Below are 19,300 nucleotides of genomic sequence, written 5' to 3' on the forward strand. Positions count from 1 at the left end.
TATATAGTAAACAAGCCGAAGATAGAAAAAGTTTTTATTTTTTGTGGACATTTGTGTTATGTCGCTTGAGATCTGATTTGCGGTCGAAACCGCGATCACATTCGGCACAAGGATATTTTTTTACACGATTGGGATCATGTAATACAATGTGAGTTTGCAAATTGTATTTGCGATTACTCAAAAAGTTGCAAAACGGACAAGCAAATTCTTTTTTTTGTTTTTTCTTTTGTTCGGTTTCCAAGGAAACAGAAGAAGATGCTTTCCTTTTGTTGGTTTTGGTGGTAATTACTGCTACCGTGGCTGTTGTTGTATCTGTTGATGTTACAGAGGATGATGCTGTAGCTGTAGGCAATATTGGCGTACAGGAGTTGTCTGCAGCGGGTAGAGCAGGCATGGCTGTTCCAGCCAACTGCTCAAGAGTCTTCACTATTGAAATATCCAATAGTTGCAACTCATGAACAGTTGACTGATCCAAGCCATGTCCATACTCGCCGCTACAGATCAACTCCTTACTGATGTCGCATTGATTTTCAGAAAACAAGATTTCACCGTTATTGTACATTGTAAAAACTTTAGTGAAAAAAGGGAGAAAAAGAGGAGGGAAAATTTTCATGTTTTGTTTCTAATGTAGAACGATAATTAAAGACCAGTCGATTCCGATTGGCCGATAAGAAACCGCTGTCGGAATAAAATCAGTAGCCTATTTTTTTTTTGGAAATAGTGAGGGATGAACAGAGGAATCTGTCCGATGCAGATCCCATTGGCATGTCTGGAGTGGATTCAACCGACATTCATTAGTTTTATTTAAGACAAATTATTGTTATCACTATTTTGCTATTGACTTGAAATGAACTGAGTAGGCTATCATAAGCAAGTTAAGTTTAACTTATTCGCATTGAGTCTACAGGTTAATGGAACTTAAACTGTTTTAAGCTTATGATTTTGTCGCTGTACGTTTGAAAATCGTGTTATATCAGATTCAATCCAAGCAAGAACAATTCTTTCCTTGCAGTTGCAATGGTATAAAACGCCGTTATAATTAGGTTGCAGGATATCTAAAACCGGAATTTACACTTAATCTATATATCACAAAAAGGTCGTAGTAATTCCTGATTATTATCTACTTTTAAAATAACGCTAAAATAATAACCCTGATCTGTCTTAATTATGAGTGTTACAAAATTTTAACTTATAAAGATATTTCAACCGAAGCAGGTTGTCGTGTGTTGTCTAACATTTCCCTATCCCTACAGATAAAAAATGTGTAACTTCTAAAAAACTACAAGTTAAAAGATTAACTTTTTAACATTGGGGATCACTCAATACTGCATCTAGCTTTATGATGCAAAAATAAAAATATGTTTATGATAAAAGTATGCATAGCCTTCAGAAATGGAATGCACCAACGTTGTTAGGTCGGGGCAATTTTTGTACTTTACGAGTATTCTTGGTTATAATAACAACAGAAGAATTTCCCTAGCGTTGTTGTCAAAAAGTCAAAGAGTGATGATTTTGGTCGTTGTCAATCCAAGAAATAAAAATCGGTTATACAGTGAGTGGACAAAACTGTTCGAGTGTTTTTAAAAAGCTTCATTTCCTTTTATTTCGATATCATAAATGGATACAAAAAATCCACCAAAATTACGTACAATAGTAAATTGACTATTACAAATAAAAATTGGTTTTATTTAAACTCAGTCCCATTTTTGGTGTAACGAAAATTACATAAAATGTTATGGACACTCGAACAGTTTTGTCCAATGGAAAATTTTACGACTAATATTTTGTTTTTCCTCCTTTAGCCTTGATAACCGCTTCAATCCTTTTTAGCATAGATATTATAAGGTCTTGACACAACTTTGGGGTAATTTTGTCCCATTCCTGGGTGATCCGGTCGAATAGCTCGATTAAGCTTTTTGGGGCCGTTTCGTAGGCGCAAAGTCGTTTTTTTATTATCGCCCAGAGATTCTCGATCGGATTTAGATCTGGGGAATATGAGGGCCAATCTAACACGCGTACATCATTGTTTTGAAACCAGTTTGTTGCCATTTTGGAGGTATGTTTTGGGTCATTATCCTGCTGAAATACGACATCCTTGATATTTCGATTGTAGTAACTAACACTGGCCGTTAGATCTTCGCTCAAAATATCACAGTATCACTTGCTATCCATAGTACTATCGATACGAACAATGTATCCAGGACCTTCCCAGAGAAAACAACCCCACAACATTATGTTTCCACCGCCATGCTTATACAAATGTTGAAGATGACAATCTCGGATCTCTTCGTCTGTGCCATTCCAAAACCACTGAGCCCCGTCAGAGCCAATACGGTTTATTTTCGTTTCGTCACTAAAAACAACATTCTTCCAATCATCAACAGTCCAGTTTTGGTGGACCTTGGCCCAAGAAAGTCTCGCCTTTTTACGGCTTGGTGTTAATAGCAGTACTTTAGGCTTATGTTCAGCTTTCATCTTGGCTGAATTCCACATGCCGCGAACAGTCCTTCCGCAGACAAAATTTCTTCCTTTTTTAGAGCCTCGACAGCATCCTTGACAGTCTTGTTCACATTTGTTTTGAAGCCTCTAATCAATGAGCGGCCTGTTGATGTTGAAATCTTGCGAGATGCTCCACCAATTTTTTTTGAATGTCAAGATTATCTTGTTTTTTTATTTTTGCCATGGTTGACAAACTAACAGACACTTTTTTGCTATTTCTCAAAAAGAAAGCCCGTCGTTTAGTAATTTAAAGATCTCCTTTTTTAATGTCAAAGAAATGCTTTTTGTCATCTTAATGAGTAAAGTCTTGTATTACGAAAATAAAGAGAAAAAAATAACATGTGTACTAGGCACCAAAACCTGTCTGAAATTTTTTTTTGGGGCTTATATGACTGTTTTTTCGAAAGATTTTTACGGTTTTCTAAAAAATTTCAGCATTGGACATAACTGTTCGAGTGATAAGCAGTTTTAAACCCAGAATATCCGCTGTTCTTGTGACACAAAAAATTCAAAAACGTTATTGCTGGTGTAGCAACGCGTGCACTGATATCTGTCAAAATTTGAAATTATTTCGAGGAGTTTACACATTGTTGACAAAGATGGGACTGAAACTTTTTAAACACTCGAACAGTTTTGTCCACTCACTGTATCACTTCCAACTTGCACTACAATCAACTGGTACACTTTAACTGAGCAAGTACTTTGCTATTTCAGATAGAGGATCTCTAAAAGCATCCGGTTTTCCATCGTTTTACATTAGTGAGAAGATACGGCTTGATCTATTTTTTTTAATACCAAAACTTTATTCTATTGATTAGTCACGGATGAGGAGAAATCTTACGTTACTCAAATTCATAAACTTGTTATTATAATTTGTTTTTTGGAATATAAAAGTAATTGATGAATCATTTGTTTTTGGTTCAGATGCTAGTTACCAAGTATTACTTTATGATTCCTTGTGACAATGTTCTTGGCTAATGCCAAATCATTTTTGTATGGAGAGGAGCGCAGGAATTCCAAGCTTAGTTGCAAAATTGTAAATATTTGGCCGGCAGACACTGTTATAGGATTAGCGAAGACAAACAGATGTTAACTACTAAAATTTATTTATAAATGGCTTTGGCGATATCTCTTCTATCTTTTTCTAAACTTTGTGTGTAATAAGCTTGTGCAGCCTAGGCGATCTTTCTTGGAATTGGCAGAATTGCAACTGATCCCCAATTACTTAAAACTGTGTACCTGTCGGGACGTGGATATTTTATGAGGAGTTACAAACTAGGTGAGTTAACAGGATATATTTATGTATTTTGTAAGTTATATTTAAGCAAAGAAATAATTGTAATATTGGTCGGGAAAAGGGGAAAGATATAAAAGAAAAGGGATGAAAAACCGAAACAATGGCGAAAGAAAGCGGAAAAAAAAAGCATTAATTGTTCGCGTGCTTCTTCTCGACATGCTTTCGCAGATTGTTGGCCCGGGTATATCGATTTCCACAATGAAGGCAGACGTGACATTTTGTTTTCTCGTGTACTGTTGTTGTATGTCTTGCTAAATGGGATTTTCTCGCAAACGACATACTGCAATCAGTACAACTGAAGCCTTTTACCCTGTTTTTGTCATGTGTTTTGATGTGAGTATCTAAATTATATTTTTTTTGAAAACCCCATTGACAAATAGGGCATTGGTAGCCATTAACTGTTTTTTGTTTTTTTGGTTCTTCTGGTCGAGAAGAAGAGTCGGATTTTCGTTTTGTGGCCTTTGTGCTGGACGTGGCTATTTTATTGGTGATTGTTGTTGATGTTGCTCTAACCTCAACAGATAAATCGTCCAGTACATCCGTGTTTCTTTCCGATGACACGCGTATTTCTTCGTCTTCTGCCAATACAAATTCTACTTGAGACGGTACGGAAGACAAGTTAAAAAATTTAAAAATCGAATCGTATTCAAGTGCGCTGCCGTCTGAGGGGTCCCCAGGAGACCAAGCAGGATGGGTTGAATAATCCAACAGGTCTTGAACTTCCTCAGTTGGTGGTTCGAAACGAGAAAGCGCAAAACCTATCGAATTATTCAACCCTTTGCCATACTCGACTCCTGGAAAAAGCGCGTCCGACAACGCCTCATCAATGGGAAAAACCTCAATGTTCTCCATTATGCTCGTTCCAACTGATCCTGAGAAAAAGAAAGAAAAAAGGGAAGAAAATATTACTGCTCTAAAATTTTAACTCTTACTACCTATTAGCACTGAAGCAAAATCATCAAATTCCGATTGGAAGATAAGAGACACTGACTTTTAAGTTTTTTTCTGGCAAGTACTCAACATGTCACAGCATTACTCAAGATCTTTCAAAATAAAAGTCTAGCCGTTTTATTTTCCGCTAATTATAAAACGAAAAGAAAGTCGAGACATATCGAACGAAACAAATGACCTGAATAATTGGTCAGAAGCATGTTAATTTTCAGTAAGTTAAGATGCCGCGCCTTTCTAGAAAAGTAATTGTATGTTATGGAATCTTCATTCTATGAAATCTCGTTTCTTAGCCTATATCTTTAAAACTATTGAATTTTTTTGTGGCTGTATTTAGGCCTTTTCAGAGGTCACATTCTACTACCCCAAGTGTTAAGATCCAGTTGTGCAGAAAAGGTTATGGAAAGAGACCTATTTTGTCAATTATTCCCATTCGTAATTTGCAAAGTTTAGGGAAATTAACCAATTGGTCATTCGTCCCCTACGAATCTCCCTTTCCCGAAGTCTACATCACTTGTAGTTTGGTAAAAGACTCAGATTCTTACTCTATTATAGATGAAGGCACTGAAGCTATGAAGCAAACTGTATTCTTCACATATGGCATCGTTTGTGGTCCCGAAAGAGACAAAACGGTTATTTTTTGAAACGTCATAGATTGGCCGTAGACAGTGCAGGACATCACTAGGAAATCATTCGAACGAAATCATTGACTCCGAATTATTATTCGAAGAAAATGATTTGTAGCGCAGTTAGTATATCGGCAATAACATAATTAAAAAATGTTAATGAAGGGAAATGGCAGCTAACCATCCAGAAATGACTGATTGTTGAATGAATGAGGTTGATGAAAAATTCATTCCTTCGATGCATATATCCGTTAAATTTATATATTGCGCCGTATCCTGTTGTATTTGCCAGATAAAATACTTTAACTCAGAGATAAAAAAATACGAAAAAACAATGTTTGAGAAGGTCATTCAATTTTCGAATATAAGGCCTTACCAATAGACCCACTTTAAAAATTATTAGGAAAGGCTATAACAACACAAGCAGCACAAGCCTTCTTTGTAATGTTACATTCCGAAAAATACATACTTCTTACAATCAAACTATGCATGGAAGAACGTTATAAGAAGGCGAAGAAAACCTCCGGGAAAGGAAAAATAAAGTCGAAGAGCAGGCGGCAAGGAGAAGGCACCTAGTAGAAAGGAAGAGACAAAGAGTTTATAGTCTCTAGGCCTCTTCGTGTCTTATTTTCGATTATAGTTGTAACTGTAGATCGAGTATTTAAAAGGTTTTACAAGGTCTGGATCAGGGGTTGCGACATGTCGTATCATATGCCAATTTTATGGGCGCACGGGCTGATAAACTGCTCAGGAGAATCCATAGTTGGTTTCAGCTATTATTTGATTTTCTAAAAAGGAACCAAAATCTTTCGTTCGGTCGATGTTGTTGCCTTTGCTATTAATGCGTCCTTCATTGATAGAGCTGCCTCCTCTAGAGTTACTGGCATTGATGTGGATGTATCTGTATCTGCTGACGATATGGATTTAAAGGTAGCATTAACAGAGCTGTCTGCATTAGGCAGAGCACGAAGGACATATGAGACAAGAAATATAAAGCTTCCATCAACGTCATTTGTTTTAGCCTCTTACATCTTGATGGATCATCCACAATAGATGCCGTGTTACAGTCATTTTGGCTGCCATCATATTTATTCGGGCTGTTCGCACCCAAGATAGCTTTGTAGATACTGTATTTGGGATTCTAATCCTGCCAACCGTGTTGTAATAGTGACTAGATGCTCCCCGAATATCAAGACACCCAAACAAGATTGTACGTACCCTGGGTTTAAGTCTGACACAAAGTTAAACGTATCTTATTCGTAATTAGTAAGCTTTGATTTTTCTAATTTATAGGCATTCAGTGATGTAGGATGCAAGGCAAATGCAATGGAATAATTTCCGGCCCTCTTATGTCACTCTTCGATGATTCCGATCCTACGTTCAAAATGATATAGGTTCATACTGTTGTAATATCGTCTCCTGTAATTAACGTTATAGGCCAGACTTTGGAATATTATCTAAGCTCACATTACTCCGAACCGCATTAAAATATGAAGTGAGATTGAGATAATCAAAGCCTTCAATGTTTGTTTTCCTTGATAAAGTTTTTGTATTAACTATGGATATTTCTCAAACATGCAGCGTAAGTTCGTGTATTATTAAAGATTACGATGATACGGCCCGACACTTTCCAGAATACCTGACAGTTTTTTTATTTTTTGAACAGCGTTTGCCAAATGCCCAAACTCCGTTTTTTAGGTCCTTTGAGTGTCAAGTCCGTTAGTTGTACTTGTATTACCAATTCCTTTCCTTTGAGACAGTTGTGCCAAACCTTTTTAAACAAAAAAGGACAGTCGTTTACTTTTGTCATGTTCATATTATCTAACTCTGATTGTTTTAATAACTTTTTCCCTCGCTGACCTTTGAATTAGTATGTTGACATTAAAACTTTTGCAGGAATGTCGCCTTTGGTCAATTGTGATATAATAGACAGGAAACAGTTAAAACAAATAGTATATTTGGTGTAAATTCTGTCTTTTATTTCCGCTTATATGTTTCGTGAGAACATTATGCGTTTAAGCTACCCTTTTAAAAAAAACATTCCATGACATCATTAGTAAGTTACTACATTGCAATGAACAGAATTGTGGACATTTGTATTTGTTTTCCTACCAATCATTGAATAATCAGCATCATTAAGAAAAGCCGTAAAACTTGAAGTTAGCGAATTGCTCAACATTGACGGTCTAACGAAATGATGACATTATATCATTGTTAGTATCTTTATTCATTGCAAGATTTTATGAAATGCTAACAATCAAAGTTTTTTTTACTATGACTTCGTTCACCCTCGAACGTCATATTTTAGATATTGGCAAGGGACAGCAAGCAATACAATACATTGTCCAAGATCCATATTATGCAATTTTTTTGTTCATATACTATACGATCTATGGTTGATAAACCTCTCGAACAGGTTTTTTTAAAACAGAGGCAATACTCATAACGTTTCGTCGAAAAGTAATACCAGGAAAACATACAGAAGATGATATTTTTGCTATTGCCACCTTAATTTTTGGGTTTACGACAAAATAAAGAAGGAAAATCAATAGAGACAGAAGTGTGAAGAAACATAAGATTGGTATAAATAAAAAAAAATCCTTTATTATTTTTTATGGACATTTGTGTTATGCCGCTTAAGGTCCGCTTTACGGTCGAAAGCACGAATACAATCCGTACATTGGTATTGTTTTACACGATTTTGATTGTGTAATACAGCATGAGTTTGCAAGTTGTATTTTCTGTTACAAACATAGTTGCAGAAAGAACAAGCAAACTTATTTTTTTGTTTTTTTCTGGGTTGTTCCTCCGAGGAAACAGAAGAAGACCCCTTCCTTTTATTTGTGGTGGTGACTGTTGAGGCTGTCGCTATTACGAAGGCTGATGCTGACGGGGTTGTAGTTGTAGGTGCTGTTGCCCTTACCTCAGTGGGAGCAAGGGTGTGAGTAGCCGGCTGAGCAGGAATGGCGGTCTCAGCCAAATGGTCTGTGTCAGCCACTGTTGGTATATCCAACAGTGGTAGCACAAGACCAGTTGACTGATCCAGTCCACTATCAAACTCACCGGTACAGAAAAAGTCTTTGATGATGTTGCTTTGTTCATCCGAAAAATACATTTCGTTGTCGTTCATTGCAAAAACTTTAAGGAAAAAGGAGAGAAAAAAAGAGAAAAAAAGTTTCCGGGTCTTATTGCTTATTGAGAAAAATTAGTATATTTTCCTAAATTCCGATTGGAAGATAAGAGGTGCGGTAATTTAAAGCTTTGCACACAAAAATCACGTCATATGAGAAAAGAGATATACTGGAACAAAAAATTGACGTGGCCTAATCCAGAAATCATAAATAAAAACCTCCTACTAATATGCCTTTTTTTGATAGCTTTCAAATGGCATTTTTATTATTACATTTAGAGTGATGGTAGAAAACCAGCGCAAGTATGCAATTTTTTATATGTTTTATTACGATCTACATGTTAACGGTTGGTGAATTCCGGGAGTGATCAAATTTGTAATCTTGCTATAAAGTGTGACTTAAACCTGAATATAAATCCTTCGGTGTAGCGTTTTGATGCAGTCATCTGATAGGACGCAAGCATTAATACGGCGAAATATATCATAGCTTCAAGGGATAACATAATTTTCGACAAAATTGTTTTTCTTGGGGATACTTTGCTATCAATATAAAACGAGTCCCAAAAATTACCAATCCAAAAATAATTTCATTGCTAGTTGGAACATAAAATTAAAAAGAAAGATCAGAGAACGGTCTAGAAAGACTACCCTAATAGGTGGCAGGACTATTCGAATACTTTACTAATTGCTGCAAATAAAATAATCCAAAATATGACTCAATGACCTAATCGAATCAACAATTCGCAGATATAGTATTACACATAGTATTGTATGTAATAGACACAAGTAAAAGATAGTAGGTATATGTATGCAATTCCCAAAAAAAAACAATCAAAACTGGTTTTTCAAATCTTTATCTACACGGAGAAGATTTCTAAACACTGGGAAAGGGGAAACGCAGAAAAAGGAATCCAAACGAATGAAAAAGAAATAAACTGTTGTCATGGTTTTGCAATCTGCTTTGGAAGATTGTCAGACGGGGTATTGTTCGGCGTAGTAACTACAGCAATACTCTTTGAATTTTGGGATGGTTTTTGGTTATATCTGGTCATTTGGAATTTCTGTTCAAATGAGATTCTGTAGTCAATACAGTAGTTGTTTATAAGAATTTTTTTTTTGTCTTTTTTATTGGTTTCCGGACTGTAATTTTTAGTAAGTACTCATTAGGGCCTCTCAGGTAGAATTTTTTAAATGGAAAATCCAGTTCTTTTTTATTTCCCAAAATGAAAATAAGTGCATTCAAGATAAAAGTCGAAAACCTGATCAACCCTTTTTGGGTGTAAACAGCTGTGGTATTTTGTTACGACTCACTTAAGAATAATAAAATTATAACTTTAAATTAATAAAAAACGAAAGCATATCGACCTTGGATGTTGCCTATCAGCATACGCTTGTATATTGCTATAAACGTACGCCTACCATGAGTACATACTTCTGTATTAACGATTACATATCTGTCGTAATTAAATTGTATAAAAATGACTGTAGGTGTCAGGAAAGAGGGAGGAACGAGACAGGCAGGACAGGACAGAGAACGAATAGCTTCTTGGAGCAGGTTTTTTATTTAAGAATAAAAGGTAGAAAAGAAAGAAGATGATCATGAAATACATATATCTGATGAAGAACACTAGGAGAAGTGAAATTTATCAGCTATATTTATAGAGAAAGAAAAACAAGAAACAAAATAAAATAATAAGCAATGAAAAAATTTGTCATAGCTTATGTGGATCATGACAAAGGATTTAAATAGCTGACAGATCAATGATAAATATTGAGTCTGAAAGCTGGTTACTCATAAACCATATTTGTGGCATAAGATGTAACATGATCATGACAGTTGGATACGAGTGCTACACCATTAACGTACGATGTTACTGATCGAGAAGACAATATTGTCGGATAAAATTAAGGATGATACGAAAGAGGGACCTAATATAAATATTTCCGTTAATGTATTAGATCCCCATGGAGAGAATGGTACAACTATTAATATAAATGGTTTATTTACGTAGCAGTTGTAAAATGTATCCAAATGATAAAATGTATATAAAAAAAGTGTATGGATTAATGAATACCTATTTTTTTTAGAACTAAATGTACAGGTCTCGATAACATATTCTATATCTGGGATGTTATTTTATTCGTTAGAAAGACAATGTTCAAATGATCATCAAAATCGTATTTATTCTACTGCCAATTATACTTGATAAACGAGTATGCATCTTTTATAGTAACGGTTGCATCAGTTCAAAAAACAAGTGAATCGTAACACTACATATTTTTTATAAAACTTGTGCTCCCGATCTACTTATATAAAACAACAGTACTTGTAAACAATTCAACCCAGTAGTTTTTATCTAACCAAAGGGAGGAAACAAAGTATAGACCTATACCAAAATCAGGAAAGATACTTCAATCAGAGAGATTTAGGAACGTTGTGCAATGTAAAAAGAATCTATTGTTTTGCAGAACCAAATTTCTTAAAGTCTATCTTTATCACCGATTAAGCTCTATTTTAAACTTACTATCTTTCAAGCATATTATTTTGTCAAATACCAAGCTAGCAGTCGAATCTCAGACGCAATGTGTAATGATCGATGAACTTGTATATATTATGCTTGGGATAGGACAAAAAAGTACATGTAAATCCTAGTGCTATTAAACAGGTCTTATCAGATAGGCATATAATGATTACATCCGAGGTCCAGGTAGAATCGTTTATTGCCAACAGTAATTAATTAGTATCCAGCTGCCACCATGTATTGGCTGATCGCTCGTTCTATGTTTGCAAACGGATATACGACACAAAAGAAAATCATTACTAAAAAAATGGTGAAACCTCATAACGATCCCAAAAGGTTTCATAATGGATATTTAGTTTGAATGATCCAGCAACCAAATTGGAGATGCTGTAAGACGCCTTGCTATCACATGTGTCCGTCCGAAGTCAAATGGTCATTTAAGTGCTGTCTTGGAAATGCTATTTGGTTTATACCCTTTTTTTACTGGATGTCATTATGGAGGATGTGTCTTATCGCAGATGAAATATTTAGAAACTCTTTCCTAAAAATTCCTGTAAGCGCCGACAAAAACCACCAAAAATTACGTGGACGTATATAATCGTTTTTTAGTGTAATGGTAGAGCCTAGGATTAAAAATATACGCAAAATCGCAAAAAAGACCTCGCAGTTTGCGATGAAGGAAAAAATATTTAAAATGCTAAACATTTTGTTGAGCGCGTACAAAGAGTAGTATTCGGAAACTCTAAAAATTAGGTATGACGGGAAAAGCCTATCTGTCCCAGTTTACGCTAATATAGGAGCTGTAAAATTTGTGAATATCGTATATTGAATAATTGTTATACTTTGAAGTGAAAATAAAATAAAACAAAAAAAGGCAGACACTAGAATATGTTACAAATTATTTGTATTTAACAAGTTACTTATTTAGGAAAGTGTAACCGAAAGGGAGAGGGGAGAAAAAATAAAAAAACTGGTTAATTGTATACATCTTTGCGATATGCTCTCTTAGGTTATCCACGCGAGGGTACTTTGACTTGCATTGATTGCAGCTTTGTTTTTTTATCGGTTGATGGCCAGTTTGGTAACGTCTTTTTAAGTGCTAGCCGCAAACGAAAGACATATTACAATCTGCGGAACGGTTGTTTTTGGCTTTATTTGTATCATTGGTTCCTGGATGGGTATCCCAAACGTATTTTCTTGAAAACACTTGCTGACAAATGAGGCACACGAATCCAGTGGTTGTTTTTCATTTTTTGGTGACCTGTGGATCAGAACACGAAATTGTTTTTCTTTTGTTTCCTGGAGCCTACATTGATGTTGGTACAAGCTCTCCCAGTTTTGGAGATGTGGCTTCTTTTGTTTCCTCACTGCCCGTTAGTTTCCAAAAGTTTTAACTCTGGCACAGGCGGCAAAGAAGGGTTGAAAAACTAAAAATTGATTCATCTTGCAATGAACTGGTTTCAGTGAGGCCTCCGACAGGACAAGCGGGAGCGGAAGAATAATCCAACATGTCCTGCACCTCCTCCAATGAAAGTTCCATACGAGAAAGTGTTCGACCAATTGAAGTACTGAACCCTTTACCGTATTCGACTAAGGGGAAAAACTCATCCGCTAGTTCAGCATTGCAAGGAATAGGAGTAATGTGGTAAATGCTCATTTTGAATATTGTTCAAGAAAAAGAGAACAAAAAAGCACCGGCCGGCACACGAATGCATGGGAAAATGAAATGCCTATCACTCACAATAAAATTAATTAGTTCCTATTGGCCGATACAAAAAAAAAATGTTACGTCATACTTATATTTCCTCTGAAGGCTATGGCCGTCTGATTCTTGAAGGATTTAAATAAGACTTTAAGGCATTAAATTTTAATACCGAGTTAATATGAGACCAAGTTTTGTTTTTAACCGGACGGTGGGATGAGCACTGGGTCAATTAACGAGAAAAGCTGCCATGTTATGGGGATAATGTCGCCATGTCATGTTGAAACCAAAAATGTACAGGGCTCAATTTGCGATTCAATGTGTGAGTTGTCTTTGTAATTGTATTGTAGTCGCACTTGCTATAGTGGAGCAAGTATACTATATATAGTTCATCTCGGTAATTTCAAACTCATTGCTTCCATGAATCGCTTACAGAATGACTGAAATGACAATGTGAATGACTGCGGATATGTCAGGTACCGCAAATTCTTCCGTATTGTTTACTGAAATGAATGTTTCCAAATAAACAGGAAGAAAAGTCGGTCTTTGGAAGGCATTGTGTTTGTAGTTTTTTAAGTACTCTTGCATGTAATAGATCATATCTAACGAAAAGAAAGACAGTCAAGAGAGGAAATCATGTAAATCGGACCTAACTGGACTTTCACCAAAGCATTGATTTGACATGGAACTGTTCATTTGTAACCTTCAACATGCAATGTTTGGTAGATGACTATGGGGTAGGTGTAATCATAATGACTTCCCATAACCCAAACGTTTTTAACTCACCGTTTGTAGGAGACGACGAGGAGTAATGCAGGCAAACAAATGATCCAGAAATGCATTGAGGGAGCATTACATAGCGCTAACTAGCAAAGAGGTTGTGAATGCCGTACCATGGTTGACTCATGTTACGAGAATATATTAAAAAATAGTCGTTGATCGATTGCTGAACCCTATAAGTAAACGTTAACACAGTCGTTCAGCTATTTTTTGGACAACACCTTGTCATGTACGTGTCACTCATCAACCGAGAAGTTTCTATCATAAAAATGTAATGACTTACTCAACTTTGTCATTGTTCATTTTAAAGCTAATTAACGTTACGATCCTTTTACTTTGAATGTGACCTAACTTTCCCTCTTATTTCTTCCCCTTTATCAGATATATTATCTAGTAGCCCTTACTCCTCTTTCCTTCTTTCTCTCTCTCTCTTTCCATCTCTCTTTCCATCTCTCTTTCTTATAATAAATATAATAATTATCCTTTATTTCTCTGTTCTTGTAGACAAGTATAGTTCTTTCCGTCTTTCCCGCCTGTCCGCTCTTTAGACAGTGACGTCCAAAGCATTTCTATATTTGATAAAAATATTAAAGATTGTCCTAAGGGTTGAACCAGGTTAATAAAGTATATTTTGTTCGGTTCGTTTGCATTTCGGATTATGCCCGTATTATAAATTAATTTTTGAACAATAATATACCTCTTCGCCGTAAGAAAAGATTTCTTGAATATGAATCAAGTTTTTTGTGAGTGCACGAATATTCAGTTCTTATTGTAACGATGCTTGGTTGTCTTTTGTCTATATATTTATATGTTTTGTTTTAACATCAAGCAGTCCTAACTCTCCAACACAACTATGTTAAATCTAAAATAAATAATAGACGATCATGTAAATGTTTACGTTGAATTTCATAGTGTAAGGCACTGACCATTGAATTGTTGTTTCACGGGCCACGCAAACCGTTACAAAATTAATGTAAATCACTTTATATAAGCCAATGATTTTTAAACATTTACTTCTTTGCGTTAAGTCTTTAACTGACACAACATGTGCGTTATACGAATTTCAAATAAAAAAACCGTTAATGTTAATCCATACTGTGTTTTTAACCACTTTATTGATGGAATGGGGATATTAATACAATTGTAAAAAAAAAAAAGGGAGCGGGTACATTGTGTAGTGAAAGGAGCAAGGGACCGGCAAAGAAACAAATGGGGTTCAGAAGTGAAAAAAACAATTAATTACTCGCATGCTTCTTTTTAACATGCTTTCGAAGATTTGCAACCCGGGTAAACGGAGTAGCGCAGCGGTTACAGACATGATCTTTTGATTGCTCATGTAGTGTTTTGCCATGTCTTGTCAGATGTGACTTTCGATTAAAAGACATATGGCAGTCAGCGCAAGCAAAAGGTTTTACTCGACTTTGTAAATGTGTTTGCAAATGTGTGTCGAGGTTGAATGTTTTTGCAATCACCCCTTCGCAAGTTAAACATTTGTAATTATCGTTTTTTTTGTTTTTTGTTTTCTTCCGTTCCAGAAGAAGAAACGTTTTTTCTTATGATGACTGTTGTTGAAGATGCAGCCGTTGCAGAGGTTGATGTTTTGGATATTGCTGCAGCCGATGACCTTACTGCATGCAGCGCTTCAGTCATTTTGGTGGGTGATGGTGATGTCTCGTTCTCTTTTATTAGAGAACTGGTTAACGGAACGGGAGAGGCACTCAAATCGAAAAGTTCAAAATATAAATTATCATGTAATGAGCAGTTGTCAAAGTTGTCTCCAGGAGACCAAGCAGGCAGAGTTGAACAATCCAATAGGTCCTGAGCCTCCTCAGATGGTGGATCCAAATGAGAAAGCGCAAGGCCTATTGAGTTATTCAACCCTTTGCCTTATCCACTCCCGGAAACAGTTCCTCCGACAACGTAACATTACAAGGAAAAATACAAAGTCATTCATGCCACTCATTCCTAATGTTTATATTATTAAAAAAGATAAAAAATAATAACATCGATGGTAGTCTGATTTTTGTTTGACTATCTGGCTTAAAACCAAATTAATGCATTCCTATTGGCCGATAAGATAAAATGTGTTTTAAGGGGGTTTAGGGAGAAGCTCATTTGGTGTTAGGGACATAGTCAGAATTTGATTCAAGCGGGAATACAACCAGTTGACTCATTTTCTATCAAAGTAGAATCAAGTTCAATATAATTTTGGTCACGCTCCAATTGAAATCCAGCTTTAAACATTAGCGGTGACTGCGATGACCATAACTACAAATTAGCAACGTGCCTAAATAACTATAAAGTTCCTTGTGATTGACCAATTAGGAGGGTACCTGTATATTTCAATATAACATCTTCCAGAAATAAAAAATACTTTCTGGAGAAAGCAAATTTTAATACTTCTGAAATATTTAAAACAGAAAAAAAAAATTGAACAGAACATTTGAGAACCAAACAAAATTGACATTTTTTTGCCTTCATGGTATCCTATAAAGTTACTATATATCCACAAAATCTGCAGTGATGCAGAAGAAATAACAATTTAAAAATGCTCATATTGTACGCCATACAAAGGGATTTAAATTCGCTTTTTTGATGGCAGTTGATAAAATATATAGATCTTCGTGCCTATGTGTTATTTGGTTCTGTTTAGTAATTTCTCATCGCCATTTAGTACCGTTAAGATTAGAGTGGTTGAACCCAATAAAGATGATATTAAAACCGATAAAATAAACGAGATAAGAAGAACATTTTGAAAAACAAAGGGCATCCCGAAGGGATCTTAAGGAAAACGAACGGCATGTTAAACACATGCAGATGATAGTAGCGTCAGATCAACGATTGAGTGTCATGATGATGTTACGTAGATGCCTTAATTTAAGTAGTTCGTTGTCAGCAGCTTTTCATCTACGTGTCAGCCATCGATCATAACGAATATGTCGCAAATAAGTAATGACTTATTAAACTTTGTAGTTGCCATTTTTAATCTAAATAACTATACAATGTTTTTATGTAATTAAATATAGCCTAATTTTATCTTTTCCGGATTACCCTTCATCAGATATATTATGAAATATCCCTCTGTACGTTTTTGCTGTCGCTTTCTGTTTCTTATCAAAAATGTAATAGTTGTCGATCACACTTCTGTTCTTGTACTCAAGTATGTTTCTATTGGTCCTGTCAACTAGTTCGCTCTTGCCATTAACAGCGGAAAAATTGTTAATTAAAAGGGACAGTGGCAAAGGGATCGACATCCAAATGGAACGGCAGAATACGAGCTGGGCGAGAAAAAAGAAAAAGAAAAAGGCACTATTTTTGTATGGGCTATTATATTGCAGTGTGCTATCTGAGTCACTGTCGAAAATCGTGCATTATGAAAGTTTTCCACCCTCTTGATTGTTAATCAACGTATGTGACAACGCATGGGTTTGGTAAAAAAATGAGGTTATTGCAATTCGTAAAGTTGGGCTTTTTCTCTTTTTTGTTTTCGTCTTTTCTAAAAGCCGTGAAATGAGGAAGTTACACTTTTCCTTTTTTGCCATTGCTTGGGATACAACATTTTCCATTGCATTTTTCGTGAATGCTATTTTTGTTGTTTATGAAGAATGACCGGTGACTGTGGAATTACAACTAAGATTGCAGCGCTAACGGGGTCTTATATAGTCGTGATACGATTCATGGCTAAAAAGGCTAACTAATTAGAATCTACCACTAATGTGTAATAGAAAGGTAGTAACTACGTAAGTTGACGGCCGGAGACAAATGCACACCTGTAGCTGTAAACCAGCATCTTGCCAATCTACTTTGTCAAAGGCAATAACGTACAAAAGTTAGTAGTGGTTCATGGACGAAATTATGCAAAAAAATAGCAAAAGAAGAAAAAAAAAGAAGAAAAAACGAAGTAAAAATAATGGAAGTTATGGAAAAAAAGAAAAAGTTAAAAATAGAAACCTGCCTTTATGGCGTATTGCAAAACAATTGATTTCACGAAATTCCTGTTCCGAGATATCCGAACCATTGACTTACATAGGAGGTATTGATTTTTCGGTTAAATAATGGAAACGTCAATGTAATTTGAAACCCCATCCACAATGCTTAACTGACAAAAATAGGTTTACAACAACCCCTTACTTTTATCTACATGTGATAGTTGAGGATAGAGATAAAACAATAAAATACTTTGAGACTGCTTATAAGTTTTATTTAAGAGTAAAAGTAAATTCAAAGATTCAGAGGGTTCTATTCTAACTATCAGTTTGCATATTTATATATGTTAAGAGAAATCGGATTATGAATTTAGTTTGATGGATAAGTTACACAGCACTAAAATAGTGCTTGTAGTTGGATATGATATAATGTATAAGAAAATAGTTCGTGTTGTGATGTAATAATGTATGGGGTGATGAAGTGAGATTTAATTTTAATATTGTTTTATGGTGTGATTAGTAACAACAGTAGGTGGATCACCACATTATCCCCACCCAGGTATTGACTAATACCGACAAAATTATGAAGATCTTTTAATTGTTCTTTATTTAGAGTTTTGACGATCATTCTTATTTTTAGTCGATTTATTTTTCTTTACCGGGCGAGAGCTTACTTTGTGATTTAAATCCTTCATCTCATTCAACTTACGTTTATTGGCTTTATTAATGGCTTTGATACTTTCAGGGGCTTCACCTATTCTTCTGTAATAATCAGAGATGAACTTTGGATCAGTAAAGTTTTCCTCAGGTTCCCAAGTATCATCAGCTTCATTGTAACCTAACCATCTACATCTATATTGCAGCTTATTATTATCATCTCTACGATGTCCTATTATGGCTTCCACTTCGAAGTATTGTTCCTGAGGGATAATTTTATCGGAGACAATTTTTAGGTTTGAAGGTGGGAAGTTCCTAGGCTCAATAAATCCTTTTTCATTTCTTAATACATATGTGCCAGCAGAAGTTTTTCTTACAACAGTGTAATATCCTTCATAGTTAGGATATAGCTTATTTTGCTTTTCTTGAATTAAGATCATTACTGTTGCACCAACTGGAATGTCAATTAACTTGTGGCTTGCATCAAACTTTTCCTTTTGTTTATCAGTGACTTTCTTTGTCTGCTCATAGATTGCAGGGTACACTATTTCTCTCATGAGTTTTATTTTGTTATGTAATTCCTTATTTGTTCTTTCCGTGGTTATTTTATCCGTTTCCTTTTTATAATCTGTAAAGTCATTTGGATTCCTTCCGAACATTAACGAGAATGGTGTACTTTTAGTTCGACTGTTATACTTGCAATTTAATTCCAACTGTGTAGACGCGACCATTATATCCCAGTCAGCAATATTTCCATTTATTTTCTTTTTTATGGTTTTCACAGCGGATTGCACAGCTCTTTCAGTAGCTCCATTAGATCTTGGATGATACTGCGAGATCAAAGCATGGTCAAACCCAATATTGCTTTTTATGCATGACATACACCTATTGACGAATTCGGTAGCCTTATCGCTTTGCAATTTTCTAAATGGGCCAAAGGTGCAGATTACTTCCAACACAACACTTGCAACAACCGCTGCCGTCTTATCAGGTATAGCTCTTAACACATAATATTTGGTTGCTATATCTATCATGACTAACAGATAATGATTGCCTCTTCTAGATGTTACAAATGGACCAGCCAAGTCAATTCCCCAACTGTCACCAGGAAGAGCAGCTAATACAGGTCTTAATGGATTGTAACCTTTTCGTGCTATGTTGTGTCGTTGACATGGAACACATGCCTTAATTAACTCATTTGCATCCTTCTTTA

General features: G+C 35.4%; 5 protein-coding genes across 5 annotated transcripts; 1 reads left to right on the plus strand and 4 right to left on the minus strand.

The window, feature by feature from the left end:
- Positions 1-34: 34 nt before the first annotated feature.
- On the minus strand, positions 35-562 carry EV154DRAFT_481864 (uncharacterized protein; the record flags this gene model as incomplete). The annotated part of the gene is made up of 1 exon (XM_051598426.1): positions 35-562. The coding sequence occupies one exon, from the start codon at positions 560-562 to the stop codon at positions 35-37; it is 528 nt and encodes a 175-aa protein (XP_051457154.1).
- Positions 563-3,949: 3,387 nt separating this feature from the next.
- Positions 3,950-4,267, minus strand: EV154DRAFT_390890 (uncharacterized protein; the record flags this gene model as incomplete). The annotated part of the gene is made up of 1 exon (XM_051595109.1): positions 3,950-4,267. A coding segment is annotated over one exon (318 nt), but the record flags the coding sequence as incomplete, so codon positions are not given.
- Positions 4,268-4,945: 678 nt separating this feature from the next.
- EV154DRAFT_481866 (uncharacterized protein) lies at positions 4,946-5,388 on the plus strand (the record flags this gene model as incomplete). The annotated part of the gene is made up of 2 exons (XM_051598427.1): positions 4,946-4,989; positions 5,082-5,388. The coding sequence occupies 2 exons, from the start codon at positions 4,946-4,948 to the stop codon at positions 5,386-5,388; spliced, it is 351 nt and encodes a 116-aa protein (XP_051457156.1).
- A 770-nt stretch (positions 5,389-6,158) lies between these two features.
- On the minus strand, positions 6,159-8,500 carry EV154DRAFT_564009 (uncharacterized protein; the record flags this gene model as incomplete). The annotated part of the gene is made up of 3 exons (XM_051605813.1): positions 6,159-6,319; positions 6,400-6,511; positions 8,294-8,500. 3 exons carry the CDS (start codon positions 8,498-8,500, stop codon positions 6,159-6,161), a joined length of 480 nt encoding a protein of 159 aa, XP_051457157.1.
- A 6,239-nt stretch (positions 8,501-14,739) lies between these two features.
- EV154DRAFT_421532 (uncharacterized protein) lies at positions 14,740-14,985 on the minus strand (the record flags this gene model as incomplete). The annotated part of the gene is made up of 1 exon (XM_051596035.1): positions 14,740-14,985. A coding segment is annotated over one exon (246 nt), but the record flags the coding sequence as incomplete, so codon positions are not given.
- Positions 14,986-19,300: the final 4,315 nt, after the last annotated feature.

This window comes from Mucor mucedo, assembly GCF_025094135.1.
Source record: "Mucor mucedo strain NRRL 3635 chromosome Unknown EV154scaffold_51, whole genome shotgun sequence".
NCBI lineage: Eukaryota > Fungi > Mucoromycota > Mucoromycetes > Mucorales > Mucoraceae > Mucor > Mucor mucedo.